The sequence below is a fragment of the Rousettus aegyptiacus genome, unplaced genomic scaffold (assembly GCF_014176215.1).
Source record: "Rousettus aegyptiacus isolate mRouAeg1 unplaced genomic scaffold, mRouAeg1.p scaffold_m13_p_13, whole genome shotgun sequence".
Taxonomy (NCBI): domain Eukaryota; kingdom Metazoa; phylum Chordata; class Mammalia; order Chiroptera; family Pteropodidae; genus Rousettus; species Rousettus aegyptiacus.
The window spans coordinates 55,194,329-55,213,930 of NW_023416288.1; the positions used below are offsets into that span (position 1 = coordinate 55,194,329).

At 36.7% G+C, this 19,602-nt stretch overlaps 1 protein-coding gene and 1 pseudogene across 2 annotated transcripts in view; one reads left to right on the forward strand and one right to left on the reverse strand.

Annotated features, from left to right (window-relative positions):
- Positions 1-19,602, forward strand: part of KDM7A (lysine demethylase 7A) — a 63,416-nt gene that overhangs the window by 12,588 nt on the left and 31,226 nt on the right. For both annotated transcript variants that reach the window (XM_016161896.2, XM_016161897.2), the window contains exons 2-4: positions 11,775-11,860; positions 16,384-16,501; positions 17,830-17,990. In XM_016161896.2, the coding sequence (XP_016017382.2) occupies positions 11,775-11,860; positions 16,384-16,501; positions 17,830-17,990 (365 nt within the window). The remainder of the gene's footprint in view (positions 1-11,774; positions 11,861-16,383; positions 16,502-17,829; positions 17,991-19,602) is intronic.
- On the reverse strand, positions 18,528-18,646 carry LOC118610823 (annotated as a pseudogene).

Below are 19,602 nucleotides of genomic sequence, written 5' to 3' on the forward strand. Positions count from 1 at the left end.
AATCCGGGGTGTGCCACCCTCTTGGCATGTGGATGCATTCATCAACCCCCAAGCACTTGGAACCCCTTCATTTAGGGTCGTTTTATGGAGGTTTTATTACTAGGCACGATTGATTAAATCATTGGTTATTGGTGATTAACTCAGTTCTCTGCCCCTCTCCCCACCTCAGTGTTAGGGGGTGGGGCTGAAAGTTCTAATCCTCTTATCACCTGGTTGGTTCCTCCGGCAACCAGCCCTCACCTAAAGCTATGCAGGAGCCCACCCAGGGTCACCTCATTAGCCTAAACTGAGGTGTGATTGAAAGGGGCTTGTTACGAATAACAAAAGATGTTCCTTTCACCTTTATCAGGAAATTACAGGGGTTTTAGGCATTCTTGTGCCAGGAATGTATTTCTTGTTATGTCACACTATCATATGGTTTAATTAAATAACACTAGTCCCCCAATACTGTGATTCGGTTTTAATCATCATGATATATTAACTGTTGCTTAGAGAACAAAGTTTGCTGCCAGCGCTTCAGGATGCAGATCGGCAAACCAGTGCGTAAACAACAGGTGCACAATTTGTTCAGTTCACACAGACAGGAAAGTGTGTTGTTGTGCTGCCTGCTTGTCTCCCAGTGATGAACTCACATGACATATCAGAAAACCGGGTGATGAAAAGAGAGAAGTGACCAATAAGGATGAAAGTGCAGAAAAAAAAAATAGTGATTCCGGAAGTGAAATTTAAATTGAGCGTAAACGGAATAATAACTGACGGTAGGAATGTTGACACTCCCGCCGTTCAAGAGACTCTAGGTCCGCAGCGGAGGGGCACTTAGCGACGGCACACTGACCGGCGCGGTGCTTTAAATTACAGTGTACTACATGAATATGGGTTTTACTATTTTTTCACTTCTCTCTACATTATAACCAACAGTAAGAGTTTTTAAAATGTTTTGACAAACACTTTTAAAGGTTAGGAAAGAATTGTAATTTTCCCGCACTGATTACTAAGATAGCTTTGCAGTTTCTCCTTGCATGGTTACTTCTATGGTCTTTCATGCAAAGCAAGGACTGCCTGTATTTTTCTTGTATTTGCCAGTCATGGGTCATCTGACCTCTAGTGGAAGTTAAGAAGAATTACAAAATGGACTTTGAGGAACCTATAATAAATTACTCTTTTTTTTTTTTAAGAACATTCACACAGATTTTTAATGTATAGGTTAATAGAGGATATATTCTTTTTAAATTTTACTTTTCAATCATAGTTGACGTATATTTAAAGTATACAACAACGATTTGTCTTTTGAATGGATCTAATATATAAACAGGTAAAAAGTCCTTCTTACATATTATATGAACTTACTGCCCTTATTTGTGTGATTCGAATAGAACTGTCTAGTGCTTGCTGTTGACATTTTCTCAACAACCCACTACTACACATTTGGCTTTTAATGAATACTCCTGATTTGTAATTGTGTTGAATTTCTTTGAGATCTTCTGGATAGTATATATAATTCCATGTAGGGATAATTATTATGGATTATGTCAAGATTTCTGTGGTCCAAACCCCTGCTCTAACTCATCCATTATCAAGAATGAAGAAACCTGCTAAAGAGTGAAGTAGCCCCTCTCAGAATGCTACATTAGTTTCTGTCCCAATAGAAAGTTCTCATATGAATCCTTTCCCTTGGCTTAGCTCAGAATGTGGTCCTCTCCCCTTAGATGCTGGCACTGAAGACTGTTCACAGGAGGAGAAAGGCTATTAGGGAACTAGGTCTGCTTGAGTTGACTGCTGTCCTTTATAGCTGACTCACTACTAAGTGTCTTTAATATAAAAGTTAATGATTTGCTGTTATCTTTTATCCCAGGGTGTGATCTCTTAGCCCAGAATATATTAAATCTTCTGTAGGTGTCATTAGACCCTGGAAAATATAGCTTTCCTTCCCATACTCACAATGGGAAATAAAACTGTCAACTGGGTTGAAATGTTTCTGATAGCTATTGGTTCATCGTTTTTAAAGATTTTTTTTTTATTTTCGTGTATACAGTACATTGGTTAGACATTTATATCGTTTATGAAACGATCCCCCTGATTACTCTACCTTCCCTCTGGCTCTACACATAGCCGCTGCATTACTGCCGACTGCATTCCCTGTGCTGTGATCATTTATTAACTACTAATTTGTGCTTCTTTAACCCTTCACCGCTTTCCCTCAGCTTTTCCTCAGCTCCCGGCACTCCTTTCCCCTCTGGCCGTCACCAAGTTGTCCTCTATATTTGTGAGTCTGTTTTTGATTAGTTTGTTTTTTTTGTTCCTTAGATTCCACATATTGGTTCATCTTTTTAAAAATCTAGTTATTTTTATTCATAATCTATTTAATCTATGTATCCCTTAATAGATACCCTATTCGCAAAATCAAGAGAGGGACACTTAAGAGCCACATGAAATGAAAACAAAATAAATGGGCATAATGTGTAAATCTGTAACGAATAGGGACCTTTTCTGTACAGTAAGAGAGTATAGAGACCTTTGACTAAACCTGAAGTCAAGAATACTGCGTTCTTTTTTATTGACAGTATATGGACATTTCAAAACAAGATCTCGAAAGAAAAATTCATCAGTTATTTCCCCCCTCAAATCCACTTTTCGCCTCTTTACATTTACAAAATCCATGTTTAAACAGGCTCCAGGATAGTAGTCCAAACGAATGCCTCCCCACTGTGCTTCGAGTCAATCAGGAAATATTTGATGAGCATCTGCTCTGTAATCAGCTTTAGGTAGATCTGTGTGGAATGGAAATTCTGAATTATTAAATAATACTGATGTCTTTAAGGAGCTTAAAGTCTAATTGAAGTAACGAAGTTTTCATAGAAGCGACCATGAATAAGGTATTGTACCAGCTTCTATGCCACGGTTTTAGATCAGTAGTTTCCCAAATGCCATTTCTCTGCCGAGCAGGCTGCAAAAGAATCACCTGGGGAACTTGTTAAAAATAAAGATTATTGGGCCCCACCCATTGACTTTTCCCTGTGGATCTAAGGTAGGCCTCAAGAATGTGTGTTTTTCTTTTTTAGCACACAGTACAAAAGATATACGAGACGGTAATATGGTGAAAAGCAATTCTCACTCTCCTCTGTTCTGCACCCACTCAGTTTTCTTTCCCAGAAGCAAATACTTTGACCATTTTTTGACACATTGTTCCAGACATACATTTAGCATTTATGAACGTGTATTTGGAGCTGGTCAAGGGCTGGGGGACGTATTAAATACATACTGTTCTGTTCCTGGCTTCTGTTGTTTTACAGCGTATCTCGGAGATCTTTATCTCTTCCTACAGAGTTGCCTCTTTCTTTTGAAAGGCTGCCTGACAGCAGCTTGTGAAATCTCTACAGGAGATTCTAATGTGCAGCCAGGTTTGGGAGCTGCAGAGAGACCAAGTGTTAAAGGAAGTCAGAAAAAGTTTTCTTGAAATGTTAATTCTTTACGTCTTGCATTTCACAGCAAGGAACTAACTGGACTCAGCAAGCATTTTATGTATTTCTAGGTTCAGGTTGCTTTAGAACAAAGTTTTGCATAATGTTTCTTCTTCCTTACTACTGTTTTTAGGTATAATTTATCAGTCAAAAGTACACGAAGGCAGTCGTGCACACGCCGATGTACATACTGATAACATAACTTTTTAATTCCTTCCTTCACTAAGAACATTGCCAGGCAAACTTTTATGAAATTGCTTTATCCTCATGCAGAGCTTTTTCTCCCACAAGATGATTTACGAAGTTCTTCTTAAATTCTCACATAACATTCCCTTTGGGATGGCATTTATTTGCTGTTTCACTGGTTATAAATAGAAGTATAGTCCGTCTGCATGATGTAGTGGATCCACTAGGCACTGTTTGCATTATTGCTTGCCTTAGTCTCTGCAGACATACCCCGTCCGTGGCTGGACGGGCAGGAAGTGGACTGCCGAAGAGCAGTAAGAGAGTTTTAGCTGGAGAGGTCGAATGGCCGGTGGAATGACCACAGGATGGTGAAAAAGCACATATATTTAGCTTTTTGCATATTTCAGAAATTTCAAACACCTTTTTCTTTCTTTAGAACATTCCAATAGGAATTATCACCTTCTTGAGAGAATGGTTTGTTTGTGATTTTTCATAAAGATCCATTTCATCCGTTTACCATTCACGTTGCACACTTTGTGTACTTGGGTGTCAGCTAGACAGTGATAAGCAGAGCAAGCATGTTCTCTGCACTCAGGAAGCAAATAGTATAATGTATCAGTCAGCATATAAGTTATATTTGATGTCCGTATTTCATGTGTTCATCTTGGAACAAATTCAATTAGAAACTTACCAGCAGGATTTTCAGCTTTTAAGGGGGGTGCATTTTGTATCAGCTCACCTATTGGATCTTCAACCCCCCTTATTTTCCTCTCATGTTCTTTGTTCAATTTCTTGTTCAGTTTCCTCCTCACCCTTATTAACATAGATGCTCATAGTCAGCTGGTTGGAAATAACTCAGGAAACCCTGAGAGAGTCGGAAGCATGCGCCAGCTGTGGGAGATGGGAGAAGTGTCCAATTTTCTGAGATTATTATGAACTGAAGGAATTTGGTTAAGAGTATGCATTTCATTCAGTGTCCCTTTTAAATATAGTTAAGCATATAATATGCCAATACATAAAGAAAAACACTTGATTTTATGAAAACAGTTTCGTATACCAGTAAGAAAATAATAGAAGTTGGGGTTTCTGAATGACAGATTTAATTATAAATTTACTAGTTTGATTTTTCTCTGAAAATATTTCATATGTGTAAGTTATAAATTTTTACTTTAGCTAATATCTGATAATAAAATATCTAAGTATTAAAACGCTACGCAAAACATAATTTAAAAGTGAAAATGCCTGTTGGTATCGTAGTACTTTTCGTAGGAATATCAATCTATTGAGTTTTTTGAACCAACAAAATCATTGTTTTCCAGTTTCATTCTAAGCATTTTATATATATTAATTAATTTTCATAGTAACTCTTTAAGGGGAATACTGTCATCTCCATATTTACAGTGAAACAAAAATAGACAAAGTAAGTTATCCAAAGTCACCTAGCTACTAAGTGGGGTAGCCAGGATTCTAACATCGCAGACTGACTCTGGAGAACGCAACCATCAAAAATTAGTTAAAAATTGAAAATAAATTCTCTTTTTTCCCACCTTAAAGAATGGCTGTTTGGGCATCTAGTTGAGTGTTCTCTGAAGAGACATCATTGAAAAAAAACTGTTAAGCCTAATCATAAAGCCAAGTTTCCTGCTTAGGCTCAAAGCTCATAGATAATAATAAGCCCAGAGCTGCGTGAGCTGTGACTGGTACCTAGTAGAAACATAACAATGTCGATGGCTGCCATTTATTACTTAATATATTTACCGTGCCGTCGGTTACTATATCCCAAGCCCTGTGCTTTATATATTGACATTCATCGTCCTGTTTAATCCTAGGGAAACTCCTGCTCAGAGAAATTAAGAAATTTGCTCAAAGTCAAAACTAGAGGAGCTAGAAATCAAACCAAGCTTTTCTAATTCCAAAATCTACACATCTCCCTGAAGCCAAATGAGTCTCGTTATCTGGTGGCATGGCACTAGGCTAGGTAGGCCTTGCCTGGCTGATGGCTGCTCCATGACCTCAACTGACCCCGGAGGTAACCAATGTGAAAGGCAGTATGAAGAGCAGGTTGTCCGCTGCCTTCTGTATTCCTGGAGTTAATTCTCCCCACCCCCTTTGAGGATGTTAGTGTGGGGCTTCGGGGGTCACCCGATGACTCAGTCTGCTCATTACGGGGAAATAGAGTGGTTTGGCACTTTGGGCGAGAAAGTGGACTTTGATATTTTGATACATAGGCGAACACTTGTACTGAAGCAAAATTTAAAAAGAATGAATTCCATTATTACGGCCTTCTACCATCTAAGGAAAGGTGAAAAAATCTGTATGTCGAAAGATCTTTCCCTTTTTACCACCTGTTACCTTTAGTTCTTATACCAAATTCTTAAAAAATTCAGGCTGAACAGACTTCTTTTTAAGTTGCTTTTAACTTTACCGCAACTTTCCTGTTTTCAAATAAGTTTTCAGCACATTTAATAATGAGCAGACATTCGCTGGCTCATTGTGTTGAGGGGGTGCACTGTACTTGGTACTGGGAGAAGTATCGAGCCAACTCCAGGGGACAGGGTGCATGAAGTAGCTCAGTATTAGGTATGAGTGAGTGGGAACGTGTATCAATAAAATGAAGGGCTTTCTGTGGGCGATCCAGTGCAGTTGCAGCAAGGAGGAGGAATTTGAGTTGGGCTTTGAAGACTAGGTAATGTAAGATCGGTGAAGAATGAGGAGAGTAATATCCTGTGATGCTAGAGGAGTGTCCAGTGAAGTCCACTGACAGTAAGATCTTAAAGAATTTGGCCACCCACTCTCATAACATCAGGAGTAGAGAGTATAAATGGGAGCTTTATCTGAGAGGAAAAAAGAGAATGTTTGGCAGATCCTGAGGAATTCTGGTTAGTCATTAATTCAATTCTGTTCTCATCAAGTGTCAAAAAAAAATGCCAGCTAAGCAACAATTTCAGAAGAGTAACACAATAGAAAGTGCTAAAGTTGTCACTGTTTCACTCACCAAATGGCATTGAGGCTGTTCTTTAGATGGAAGCTATTCAGCAAAGGTCAGATTGGCACTCCTATCGGAAACCCCTCCACCCCCCACACAACGGTCTAATAAACATTGACCATTTTGCTGTTAGGAAAAGTAGGGCAATTTATGTACGAAGGTGAGTGTCATAAGAGAAATAAATGGAATGAGAGAAACTAAGGGAAGATTGAAAATGATTCTTACAAAATTTGCTTTCATAGTTCTGCATTTTATGTGTCCCCACTGCATTCGCTCTCCTGTCAAAGCTCTAGTTTGAAGCTGTAGTGATTGTTGGGCGGGGGAGGGGGGGCGGGGGGGGGATATGAGGTGGGATAAGTTATCCCGCTCTCTGAAAGAGAAACCAAAGTGAGTGTAGCAGGTCTCTGTAGTGCCCATCAAAGATCTGAAATAACCTTGGTTTAGAAACATTTAATTTTTATGTTTAATTTAATTTTTAAAAAATTTTATTTTATAGGATTTAAAAGATCGTATTTCAGATTTTCTAATTTATCAAATTTATTGTTTTTACTAATATTCCAGATTTACTGTTAAGTTCTGAAATTTTTAAATGTGAGCTGTAGACGTTTTGCCAATTGATTAGAATTAATCAAACTTGAAGATAGCGCCGACATCTTAGTAAAAGAGGGTAGAAGTGTGAGTATGGGGTGAAGAGCTTAGAAGCTGGAGAGAGGAACCATAGATCTTTGAGGATTATTGGCTAAGTTTTGCCCAAAGTGTCCTTAATTAATTGGAATGTCCCTATATTTTCTTCCTTCCTGAAGCCTTGTGGGAGTCACCCTTATTTATGTATCTTAGATAGTCATGGATGAGTTTATGATGTACACAGGTTTAGGTTTTCCAGGACACAGCTAATGATTTTTTTCTCACTTCATTCTTTATGTGTAGCCATCACTTTTTAGGAATGAAGAATGTGACCATAGTCAGGGTATGACAAGACAAACCTTGAGTTTCTAGAAGAAGTGTCAAGTTGGCTTCTGTGGCCTTGAGTTTCTATTCTGGTCAGAGTGTAGCAATTACTGACACCTAACGAACCTCACTTTCAAAACCAGGGAAGTTTGATTTTGAACTTCGTTTCATTGAATGTAGAGATGCTTCTCACACATCTCACTTATCTCCAGTGAGTTTTCTCTTGTTCCACCTTGCGTAGCCACCTGCTGTTGTTACACTCGTACCTTATCACTGTTTTGCTCCCTCAGAAATTTCAAATTCTGAACATTCCACTCTTTGAGCATAATCTGCGCCCCTTAACAGATCACTGCTCGAAGCCTTCCACTGAGTCGGCGCTAGGAATGCGCTGACCTCAGACCTCCTCACCATCTTCTCACTACCTTCTGCCTTCGTGCCTCTTCTGTCCAGCCTGTTTCATGGTTTATCTTTATACTAACTCTCTTGTAAATATCCTCAACTCCCTTTCTGGTCTTTGCCTACAAAACCCCAACTGTGGATGGACCCAACCTCCTCCTCTGGGCTTGCACCATGTGGTTGAACATTGGTGGGGGGAGGGGGGAGGGGAGAAAGAAAAGAAAAGAAAAAAACAAAAACAATCACACAACTGTGCAGAAATGGTTCCATTTAGAATTCATTATCCCAGACCTCAGGTGGACTCTCAACACTGCTTTAGCAACCTTATATATTTCTTGGTCTTTCCTTTCTTCACATCAACTATTTAATACTTTCTTTCCTCACACCTCTCTGCCACTTTCTAAACTTAGCTGATTATTTTACACCAAACTAAGCTGAGAAAACAGAAGCCTTTGGACTGCAGTGTGACCTCCAGTTTATCTATTTTTTTTTTCTTTTGTCCCTTCTGCCTTTGGTGTAGGATCTAAGAAACCATTCTCTGATTCAAGAACTTGAAGATTTCTCCTATGCTTTATTTAAGCAGTTTTATAGTTTTAGCTCTTACATTTAGGTATGTGATTCATTTGAGTTAATTTTTCTATGTGGTGTGTGGTGGGCGTCCAAATGTATGTGTGTTTGTCTCAGTACCATCCGTCGAAAGACTGTTCTTTTCCTTATGGGGTAATCTTTATTTCCTTGTTGAAAATAAATTCATCCTAAATGTAAGGGTTCATTTGTGGACTCTTAGTTCTATTCCGTTGATCTGTATTGATCTCCTTATTGTCTTGATTACTGTATCATACTATCTTGACTACTATAGCTTCGTAAGTTAGTTTTGAAATCAAGAAGTGTGCATCCTCTGATGATTCTTATTTAGGTTACAGAAGCCCTTTTGGGTATCTGACAAAAAACCATGCATCCAGGACGTTGTACATAAATGTGTGGAAAATTTTGCGTAAAGTTTATTTTGTTGATTTGGAAATTAATAGTCTTTTAGTTAAAATTTTTTTAAATGATTATTTAAAGCCATACATTTCTGTTTACAAGTTCCGCATCCCACAAGTTTTGTTACATGGTATTTTCATTATTGTTCAGATCAAAATAATTTTCAGATTTTCATTCTTTTGACACATGGGTTATTTAGAAGTTTATGTCTTAATTTCTAAACATGAAGATTTTCAAGTTACTGTTTTGATTTTCATTTATTTCTAGCTTAATTGAACAGTGGCCAGAGAATAATATACTCTTTATGATTTCAGATTTTCAAGAGTTGGCAATGGCCCATTCGATGGGCACTTGTTATGAATGGTCCATGTGTTCTTGAAAAGAATATGCGCTCTATAGATGTTGGATATGATATTCTATAAATATCCATTAGGCCATATTTTTTAATTTTGTAGTTCAAATTTCGTATATAAAAATCTCATAGATTTTTGTTTTTGCCTATTATTCTATCGCATACTGAGAGTTGTCAAAATCTGCCACTACAGTTGTCAGTGGTATAGCCTCCTGGTGAATTGAAACTTTTATCATTATAAAGTGAACATGTATATCCCCTGTTTTTTGCTTTAGGTTCTATGTTGCCTAATATTAATATAGCTATATTTTCTTTTGATTACTATTTTCATTGTATTTATTTGCCCATATCTTAACTTTCACATTTTTTTGTATCCTTGTCTTATGTGTCTCTCTTATAAACAGTGAATTATATTGTTTAAGTCCAGCGGGATAACCTGTGTCTTTTACCTGGAGTTTTTAGTTGTCTCCGCAGTTGTCTGATGATTACCATCACACTTCAGTCGTAAGTTGATAGGCAGCCTCCACTGACGAGTGAAGTCTGATGGTGATCATTACCTTCCCTGTCCATCCAGTGTAAGCACCTTAGGACCCTCTAATGCCTCTGTCCTCTCCTGACTCAAATGCTGCTGTTGTCGTGTGTTTCACTCTTTTATATATTTTTAAATCTCACACGACAATGTTTTGTATAGTCAGTATTCATATAAATTTACTCCCATATGTATTACTTTTCTTAGCTTTTCATTTTTTTCTTGCATTTCAGCCCTCTTTGTGGTTATCTCCCTCTGTAAGAAGTACATCCTTTGACATTTCTTCTACTGTAGATTAACTGGAGGTGAACTCTGTTTCTGGTTGTCTGCAAATACTTTTTCCCCTTCTTCATGAAACATTTTTACTGAATATTGAACTCTAGATTAACAGACATTTTCTTTAAGGACATTTAAGATATTCTAATATGTTCTAGCTTCCATTATTGCCCAGAGAAGGCTCTCTTTTTTTAAACTAATCTTTGTTTTTCTCTTACGGCTTTGAAATTTTCTGACTTCTGTTTTCTGCAGAAAACCTTATTTTTATTTGTCCTGCTTGGGATTTATTGGGTTTCCTGAATCTGGATCAGCGTCTTTCATTATTTCTGCAATCTTAGCGGCTGTCCCCTCATATATCGCTTCTGCCCTTATCCTTTCTTTACCTTCTGAGGTGAAGATTAAATATATGTTATACTTTCTCATTTGATTCCTTGTAGTTCTTACCATCTTATTTATATTTCCTGTCATCTTCTTTCTCTCTGCTACATTCTGGTTAATATGACCATCATCCAGTTCAATAATTTTCTTTTCTACTGTTATACCTGTCAACTGAGTTAATTGCCATCGTCCTTCATCCTCCTTCCTCAACCCGTGTTAGTTCTACTTTAGTTCCTTTTCAGATACAACTTGTGGTGGTTTTCTTGTTTTACACCTTTTGGGAATACAAACATTTATCAAAATTGTACCCCAGTAGGTTACTTGGGATGTAGCAAAGCTGCCGGGGTCTGTCTTTAATAAATTACTCCTATTTTCAAGATGTCTTAATATGGTGTTTTCGGTCCTGAGTTGGTTCCCTTAAACTTAGTGTTTTTAAGCGCCACTGCCATGTACTCCATGGAATGGAGTTTCCTAGGTATGGTGCCTCAAACGAATTGAACGGATTAATTAGGACACTGTTAAGACCTAAAGCAGCACTGGGTAGGACTCAGCGCTCTCACCATGTCGGTGATGTTACCCAAACTTACTAACCACCTCTAGCTGATGATAGCCCTATTTTAAAGTTAGTTTGCGTCGTAGTTGGCTTAACCTGCCATAACATAACATTTTAAGACTAGGCGGCCTAAACAACAGAAATTTATTTTCTCATCGTTCTGAAGGCTGAATGCCTCAGAGCAAGGTCCACCAGGGTTGGTTTCTGGGGAGGGCTCTCTTCTTGGCTTGCAGATGGTCACTTTCTTGCCATGTACTTCTATGGCCTTCCTCAGTGGGTGCTTGCAGAGAGAGTGTCTCTTCTTATAAGGACACTAGTCCTGTGGGATCGAGGCCCCTACCCTATGACCTCATTTAATTACTTCCTTAGAGGCCCTGTCCAAATACAACCATACTGGGAGTTACAGCTCCAGCATGTGAATTTTGGGGAAACATATTGAGTCCATAACAGGTGGTATTTACATAATAGTTGAGGGTCTTGTGGCTTATAATTACATTACTTTTGATACCTCTGCTACTGCTAATAGTGAATCACCTCCCATGTATTCTTCCCCACAATTATTTAGCAAGTGTGTACGGAAAAGAATAGTTTATCCTTGCATATGTTTCTGTACTCTACAAAATTTGTTGGTGAAGTAGTTGTGCATTTTTCAGTTAAATTCCAGCCAATCTATTGTAGTTAAGATTTTCCACATATTTACATATTGGCTTTATTTTTCTTTATCTTAGCTGCGTTGGAGTAGAAGAACATCATGCTGTTGACATTGACCTGTATCACTGTCCCAACTGTGCCATTCTACATGGTTCTTCCTTGAGTAAGTACTAGATGCTCAAATAAAAATTGAAATTTAAAACTTAACATGTACATGATAATACTTTAAATGATACAATGATTAGTTATATTACAAACCACCAAGGACTATAGGAAAGATTTTTTTGAAGGTATCGAGAATGCAATTTTTGTATGAATTATTAAGTAACTTATTAAATAAGGTAAATATCAAGGGAACAAAATACTCTCGTTCTTAATTGCCAGTGCAAAGCTCCCAAAATCAAATATATATTTTCAAAGCTTTCAATTTGAGAAGTTATGATAAAAATTTTTTTTTTTCTTATTCTGGAAACTAATTTTAACTTTTTTTTCTTTCTATAAGTAATTTTTAAAGTGATCTTTCAGTAGTATTTTGGGATGGTGTACAGTGTAAGGCTACTTGAGTGTGCACAAATGCATTATATTTTTAGGAGAAAATTAGGGCATAGATATGCTAAAATATTACTTCTCTTTTCTAAATTTGATCATCATGTGAGTATGGCTTAGAGTCCTGCCAGCCATATTCTCTGCTTGAAACCTGTCCCCCAGGGTCCCCCCCCTGAGGAAGACAGAGGCCAGACCAGGTCTTTGCCAATACTCTCCTTCCTGCGCCGGCAGGTGCAGGCAGGGAAGCTCACGCGTCCTCTGGAGGGGACCAGCATCACATACAAAGCGATGTTTGTTTTTAGCCTTTTACAAATGCTTCAGAAGAATAGATCGAAATATTAATTATTATGGTACAAACGTGAGAGTGAAGATTTTAAAGGCTTTGGATTACGTTATAACTACTTTTTTCCTTTAAAATGTAGACTGTTTTTAACTAGAGTTTTTGTGTCCATTAAACTAAAGGGAAAAACTGTAGACTTAGTCATTTTTGAACTGAGAAGAACCTTTTCCTGACTATGCCTTGATAGACACTTGGCTCAGATATAGGTTACCTATACAACCTCTTTATTTCAAATACAGCCTTTTTCCTAGTACTTTTTTTTTTTTTTTTAATAGAAATTTTGTTCTGAGGTTATGGGCAAGTAATTTTTTAAAAGAAACTTACTAGCAACTGATTGTTTATACATTTTGTTAGAAATGTTAATAACCAAATTTCTTTGTGAGGTATAGAGATTTGAGCTATATGAATGTATTAAAATATTTCCTTGTAAAATATATAATATATTTTGTTGTTACTACACAGTGTAAAATATGAGGTTAGCAGGTTGGTAGAATTTTGACATGTATAATTGGCTGATTTCTTGTCATAGTTTTTATTTTGTGTAGTACTGAAATATAAAGTATATAACTTGAAATAATTGTCGACTATTGGAGAAAGTAAATAATACTGAGTTGTTATCTGAAGAAGTAAAACAGGACTAAAATTGATAACGGTTTTTGTTTAGAATTTAAGTATATAACCCCCAAATGAAATAATTCAAATTTCATTTCTATGAAATATTAAGTGAGTTAGAATGAGGAAGAATAATGTAGTGTTTAAGATATTACTACATGTGATGCACTCTATTTCATTTTTTTCCTATATGATTTAATTTTTCAAAAGCATGTCATGCTCACTAAATTGACTTCACAATCCATAAGGGATCACGACTGGCGCTTTGAATAATGATGCTTCAGAGAGAAGTCTGTGACCTGGTCCTTCATGTTCTTCTCGTCCTTGAATGACAGAAGATCAGGCATTGGCTATCTCCTGAGGAGAAGTCCAACTCTAAGTGCCTATAGGGAAAATGCCCCAGATCCAGTAATCTCTTTTATCTTGATTTAAAGTTCACTTTCCACTTCCCTCACCCTCCACCCCAACTTGGATAACCCCTTTTGGTCCCTTTCCCTCTGCTAGTAAGCCTTCCCTGCTTGCCACCAGGGGTTCCTGTTCCCTTTGGAGTTCTCCAGGACTCCTTATTATAGATACCATCTAGACAGTATAATATCCACTTAATATGGTGAATTTAGACTTTATCCTCTTAATGAGAATTAAGAACTCTATTTGAGGGCAGGTACCAAAAAATAACCTAACACTTAAACATATATTCTCAGTGCTCTTCAGGCATATGCAAAAATGAAATTTTTTTCTCCTTTCCCTGTTACCACTACTAAAATATTCACTGGCCCCCTCCTTTAAGAAATTCAGTTAGCTCTTACAGTGGCTGGTTTTATGTATCAAGGATGTTGGCCCAACAGGACAGCTGTAGCCTTCCGTTAACATCCAGCAAGTTCAAAAGGAAACAATAGTAATTGTCAGCTTATTGGGTGCCAGGCAAGTAAGCACTTGACCTCTGTTATCTCCTTTGATATTTTTAACAGCATGATATGAGAAAAATAATCTAACCAGCTCTTTCTTGTAGCCATTTGGCAGAGCTGGAGTTTGAACCCATAGCTGTCCAATCCCCAATCTGTTTTAATTCTAATCCGTTCTGTAAAAATGAACATTAAAACAATGAAGCACAGTTCTCAAATGGTCACCTTTTTCTTTTCCTTTCCTTTTTCCTTTTCTTAATGATGATGCTCACTGTCAACTCAGGGCTTTGAAACAGGCTGTTTATATACACTGTTAAGAAGATGAGTTACCAAAAAAAAAAAAAAAAGTGAGTTACCTACCACTTTTCTGGAGGCAGTTTTGCAATTTGTAGCAAGTATCCTTAAAATATTGTCTTTCCCTTAGCATCTCTAGCAATTTATCCCCAAAAATAATGGGGGGAAACAGATTTATGTATATGAATATTAATCTCAACTTTGAAGAAAGATTCAGAATGAACTAAATGCTTAAGAATCATATGATGCATCTATATCTTAAAATAATTCTAGGCTGCCTTTAAATTGCTTTTGAATATTTAATGAGAAAATGCTCATGATATAATAAGAAGAGTAAGCAGAATTCACATTACGATCATGGGGAAAAGCTTGGAATTAAATACTCTTGAATTTTAAAAGTGATTTTAAATGAGAAAAAATATAACACACAAAGGATACCTTAATGAGATTTTCTAGGAAGATTGCTTTATAGTTCTCAATTTTTCTCATGAGATTTTTTTAAAGATGGTATTTACTCTCTTCCATATTGAGGTCTAGCTTCCATAAATTACTTGAATTACTTGGGAATCTTGTTTTAGACTCTTAGATATGAATAAGCCTGATTTCCACCCCTTTGATTATTTAGTGTGGCTTCTCCTTATCCATATGAGGATCCTGTATTATATCTTATTATGGTCTTTGTAAGGTGAAGATTTGGAGAAACTTAGACTCAGAGAGTTGTGTCTCTCACACATTTTATTGTGAATATGTTCAAACATATAGTAAACATTGAAAGAATTTTACACCGAGTGCCTCTAAAGCTATCATCTAGGTTCTACTATTAACATTTTATGTTATTTGCTTTACCACGTATCTGGCCATTAAGTATCCCACTGTCCCCCCTTATTCATTCATTCATTCATTCATTCATTCATCCATCCATCCATCCATCCATCCATCCATTTATCCATCTATCCATCCATTTATTTATTTATTTATTAGATGCGTTCTAAGTAAGTTGAAGGCATCAGTACATTACTCAGCATCATGGAGGTTTTAGGCTTGAGAGTGATTTTCAGTCTTAAAAAAAAAAAAAGATATAAAACTGAAATATTACGTTAATACCACACCAAAGACAGTTCTGAAATCTTATGTTAGTACCACACGGAGGATAAGTAGGTGGTGCCACCGTGGTGGAAAGAAGAATGAGGTCCAGAGCTTTCCTCAGCCTCTTCATCGTCCCCTGCATGAAGGGCTCCCCCACACAGGTGGAAAAACAGCTCTCATCCCCTTCATTTCCACATAGGAAACTGGACCCAGATGTGTTTTAAGCGACTTGACCACGGTTGCAGAGTAAGTTACGGCTGGGCCATGAGTCAAATCCAAGTCTCCTGATTTTGATTGCTGTGACCATTCCTCCTAGAGCTGTGGAATCGCAGGATCTTGGCATTAGACGTTACCATAAAGTTCGTTATTCTGTGAGCCCACTTGTCTTCCTGTAGTTACGATGCGGTCACCTGTTTTCTTCGTGTCGGTGTAGCCATGCTCATTTGGGGGATGAATCTTAACATAAAAGAGAAGGGAACTGCATTGTTAAAATAGATTTCCGATGTGGGATTAAAGGCCCTATCCTAAGAGGAAGATTTGGGTGGGCCATTAAAATCATATTTTGATCTAATGTCCTAGCGAAAATCATGATTTTTAAATAATGATGGGATTTTATAGTATGTGTAATATGGATATTATAAAAGGCTCCATCTGCTAATTTGAATTCCTTGATTTAATTTTAAAATTGTGAAATAAAGAGTAGATTTTTAAAAACCACAGTGAAGTCCTCATAGTTGCAGCATTATATAAAGTAAAATTTACTTCTTCAGCCTAGAAGTGCCTTAAAAATGTGTTTTTATTGTACTTAACATTTATTTCTGATTCTATACAATATAATCATTAGAAAGTACATAGTATCACCAGTTACCACAAATGTTTTCTTTTTCTGATCTTCCAAATATCCAGTGAAAAAGAGGAGGAACTGGCACAGGCATGACTACACAGAAATCGATGATGGTTCCAAACCAGTGCAAGCCGGAACTAGGACTTTCGTGAAGGAATTGCGTTCTCGAGTCTTCCCAAGGTATGGAAAGCTGTTCTGACCAGAGAAAATATAAGAATGTTACCTGACCAAGTGACATTATCTGAAGCAGTGTTTTCAGATGGCAGTTTGCAACCCATTATTATTCTCAATCAAGTTTTTATTTAAAAAGAAAAAAAAGAAATAGAAAATATTGGCACATTACAAGTAGTAGAACTAAATAAGCATAGCTTCATGGAACTTTGGTTATATATGTGTGTGTATTAGCTTCAGAGAGGCTAAAGAGACCCTAAAATTATAAACAATTTAGTGTCACTGTGGGAATGTGCATTTTTCAGGGAGAGGAGCTAGAGGCTTTACCTTTTTTTCAAATAGATTTGTAACCCACAAGAATTGTATTAAAAAGCCCGACAGTTCTTGTGACTTCTCTGCCAAAGTAGACACAAATGAGAGCAGGCTATCGAGATGGTCACAAATGTCTACACTGTAATTACCATTAGGTAAAGGTCTTTGGTTTTATTTTGTTGAACTCCACAAACCTTCACAACATTTAAAACCATAGTAGAGTGATAAAAATTAATTAAATGACCCATATGTGATGTAGTGTATAAAACAAGTAAACAGGTTGTCTTCTTTTTCCCCTATTTGAAGACTTGGTGTAAGCCTTTGAGACCATTTTCTGCATAAATAATAACTTTTAAAACATTTATAGAGATATATAGATACACATATCCACTTAAGTTTTAAAAAATAAAAAGGTATTATGCATATGTTGTGCAACTTGCATTTTTTACTCTTATTTAGTAGGTATCCTTCCATATGTATAGAAAAATTTACCTCCTCAAATGATGGACAGTTTGTTGTCCATCAGATTTTCTGGTACTTGGCTTATGACATATACCATAATTTTCTTACACATCCCCCCATGATGTTTGTTTTGTTTGTTTCCAGTTTTTTCCCTTTACAAGTATTGAGTGGCTTCTGATCTTATTAACTCTCTTAACTCCAGCCACTCATTACAACTAATTGTAAGCATCCTATTATCTCTTCTAGTGTAGTTTACCTGAACATTTACATATTGAAATATATATTTTGCTATAAACTGATTTTTTTTTTGTTTTAGTTAAGGCATCTTATATAATAAATATATTTTTTTCAATTATTATGTATTCAAGTAATTATGAATTTTACTTTTGGATGGTAAAAGAGGCTCTATAAACATAACTTGTTACAAAAAGGAGAATTAGGTATGACAGGTTGAGGACCACTGATACAGGTAATAATATTGTATACAAATTAACTCATTACTGGAGTATTTTTTAAAACTGAACTTATCAGCAAAGACGATGTTTTACTCTTGTTTTCCTTAGTGCCGATGAAATCATTGTAAAAATGCATGGCAGCCAGCTGACACAAAGATACCTGGAGAAACATGGATTTGAAGTCCCTATTATGGTCCCCAAATTAGATGATCTAGGACTGAGGCTTCCTGCACCTACTTTTTCTGTTATGGATGTGGAACGTTATGTAGGTACGAACTTCATTCCTTTAAGTACTTGGGAAAACACGGTAAAAGTAACAAATGATGCAGTTCTAATCACATTAAAACTTGAATGAGGAGATGTTCATTGAGTTCAGCTTCCTGGGTCAGGAAAAGCGAAAGTCAGTATCACCTATGTTGAAAAGTATTTTTTCTCAGCGGACCTACAGTTAACAGAAAAACAGAATGAAACATTTTGCCTCTTATTTCCTCAGCCTCATTCTGCTGCTTTTTTTGTTGTCCATCAAATTTTCTGGTACTTGGCTTATGACAAACTGTTACTGAGGGGCAGCTACAGATCCTGGAAAGGAAACGCTAGGAAGCTGGATTGGTTCTGGGCCTCTAGCATTTGGGCACAGGATTTCTGGATCCTGTTTTAGTGACCTCCTGTTCCCTAGAGAAAGGCCGTGAAAAAGAACAGATATTTTCTTTTTCTTTTCTTTTTTTTTTCAGGTGAGGCCACCTTTGGTTGACCTCACAGATTGCAAGGACCTTGTCATTTTACAATCCCTTATTTTGTATTTTTTATGCCTATAGCACCTGGTCTTCCTAAGTGGTCTCCCATCGAAGTACTAATCAGGCCCAAGCCTGCTTAACTTCCGAGATCAGACGGGATCGGGCTTGTTCAGTGTGACATGGCCGTAGACGGAATAAATATTTTCAAACCTGTTTTTTATATTAACAACTTGGTGATAGCTCCATTTAATGATGTCTGGATTAATTTGTATTCTTGAGGCCCAGAAAGGCATAAGAAACAAGGAGAAAATCTTCTCTGTTACAATATTTTGACACTTTAGTCAATTCATTCTCATCATGGAATTTATAGATAAAGCTGACTACATATAGATCTCATTCCTTGTCAGCAATAGATAGACATTATTTGAGGATTAGATTTCAAAACTACATTGACTCAAAACTATATACCCACTATAATACTTTATTTTCTATAAATGAAATATCTGAGAACTTGTCCCTTCATTGAGCCATTGATAATTCTCCTTGATAACTTTTTCACCAAAGAAATCCAATTAAATGCCATGACTTCATATTCAGCTAATTTTGAATATTTGATAAATTAGGGGATGAGGCTGGGATTTAACCTAAACCTGTTTGCATAAGTGGTTAATATAAACATAGGGGGGAAAATATTCAAACTACTTGATAGCTAACTTTTTAGTACTGCAAAGCCCTTCAGTTAACAGAATTATCTTGCCTCCTAAGTATAAAGTCTTCTAGGCAACACTTTCTTAACTTACATAAAGTTACATTAAAGTAAGAAAATGGCATTTATTTGCTTTCTATTTCAGACCAATTAAGTATTTGCTGTATTTTGAATTCTCTCTTATCCTTACAACGTGTAGGACATTGCAAAACAGATCATGCTTCCTAGGGCGAAGATGCAGCGATGTGCCAGCAACAACTTACGGTTTTATAGGAAAATTGTAAATTAATCCAATTCAGAACTCGTTTCACAGACACTGATACGAACTGATTTTTGCTTCCTAAACAGTAATTTTTTTTCTTGGTGCAGAATATTAGAAGACACTGCCAGGCAAGCAGAAATCGTTTGTCCTAGTTAACTTGTCCCTAATGACTGATCGGT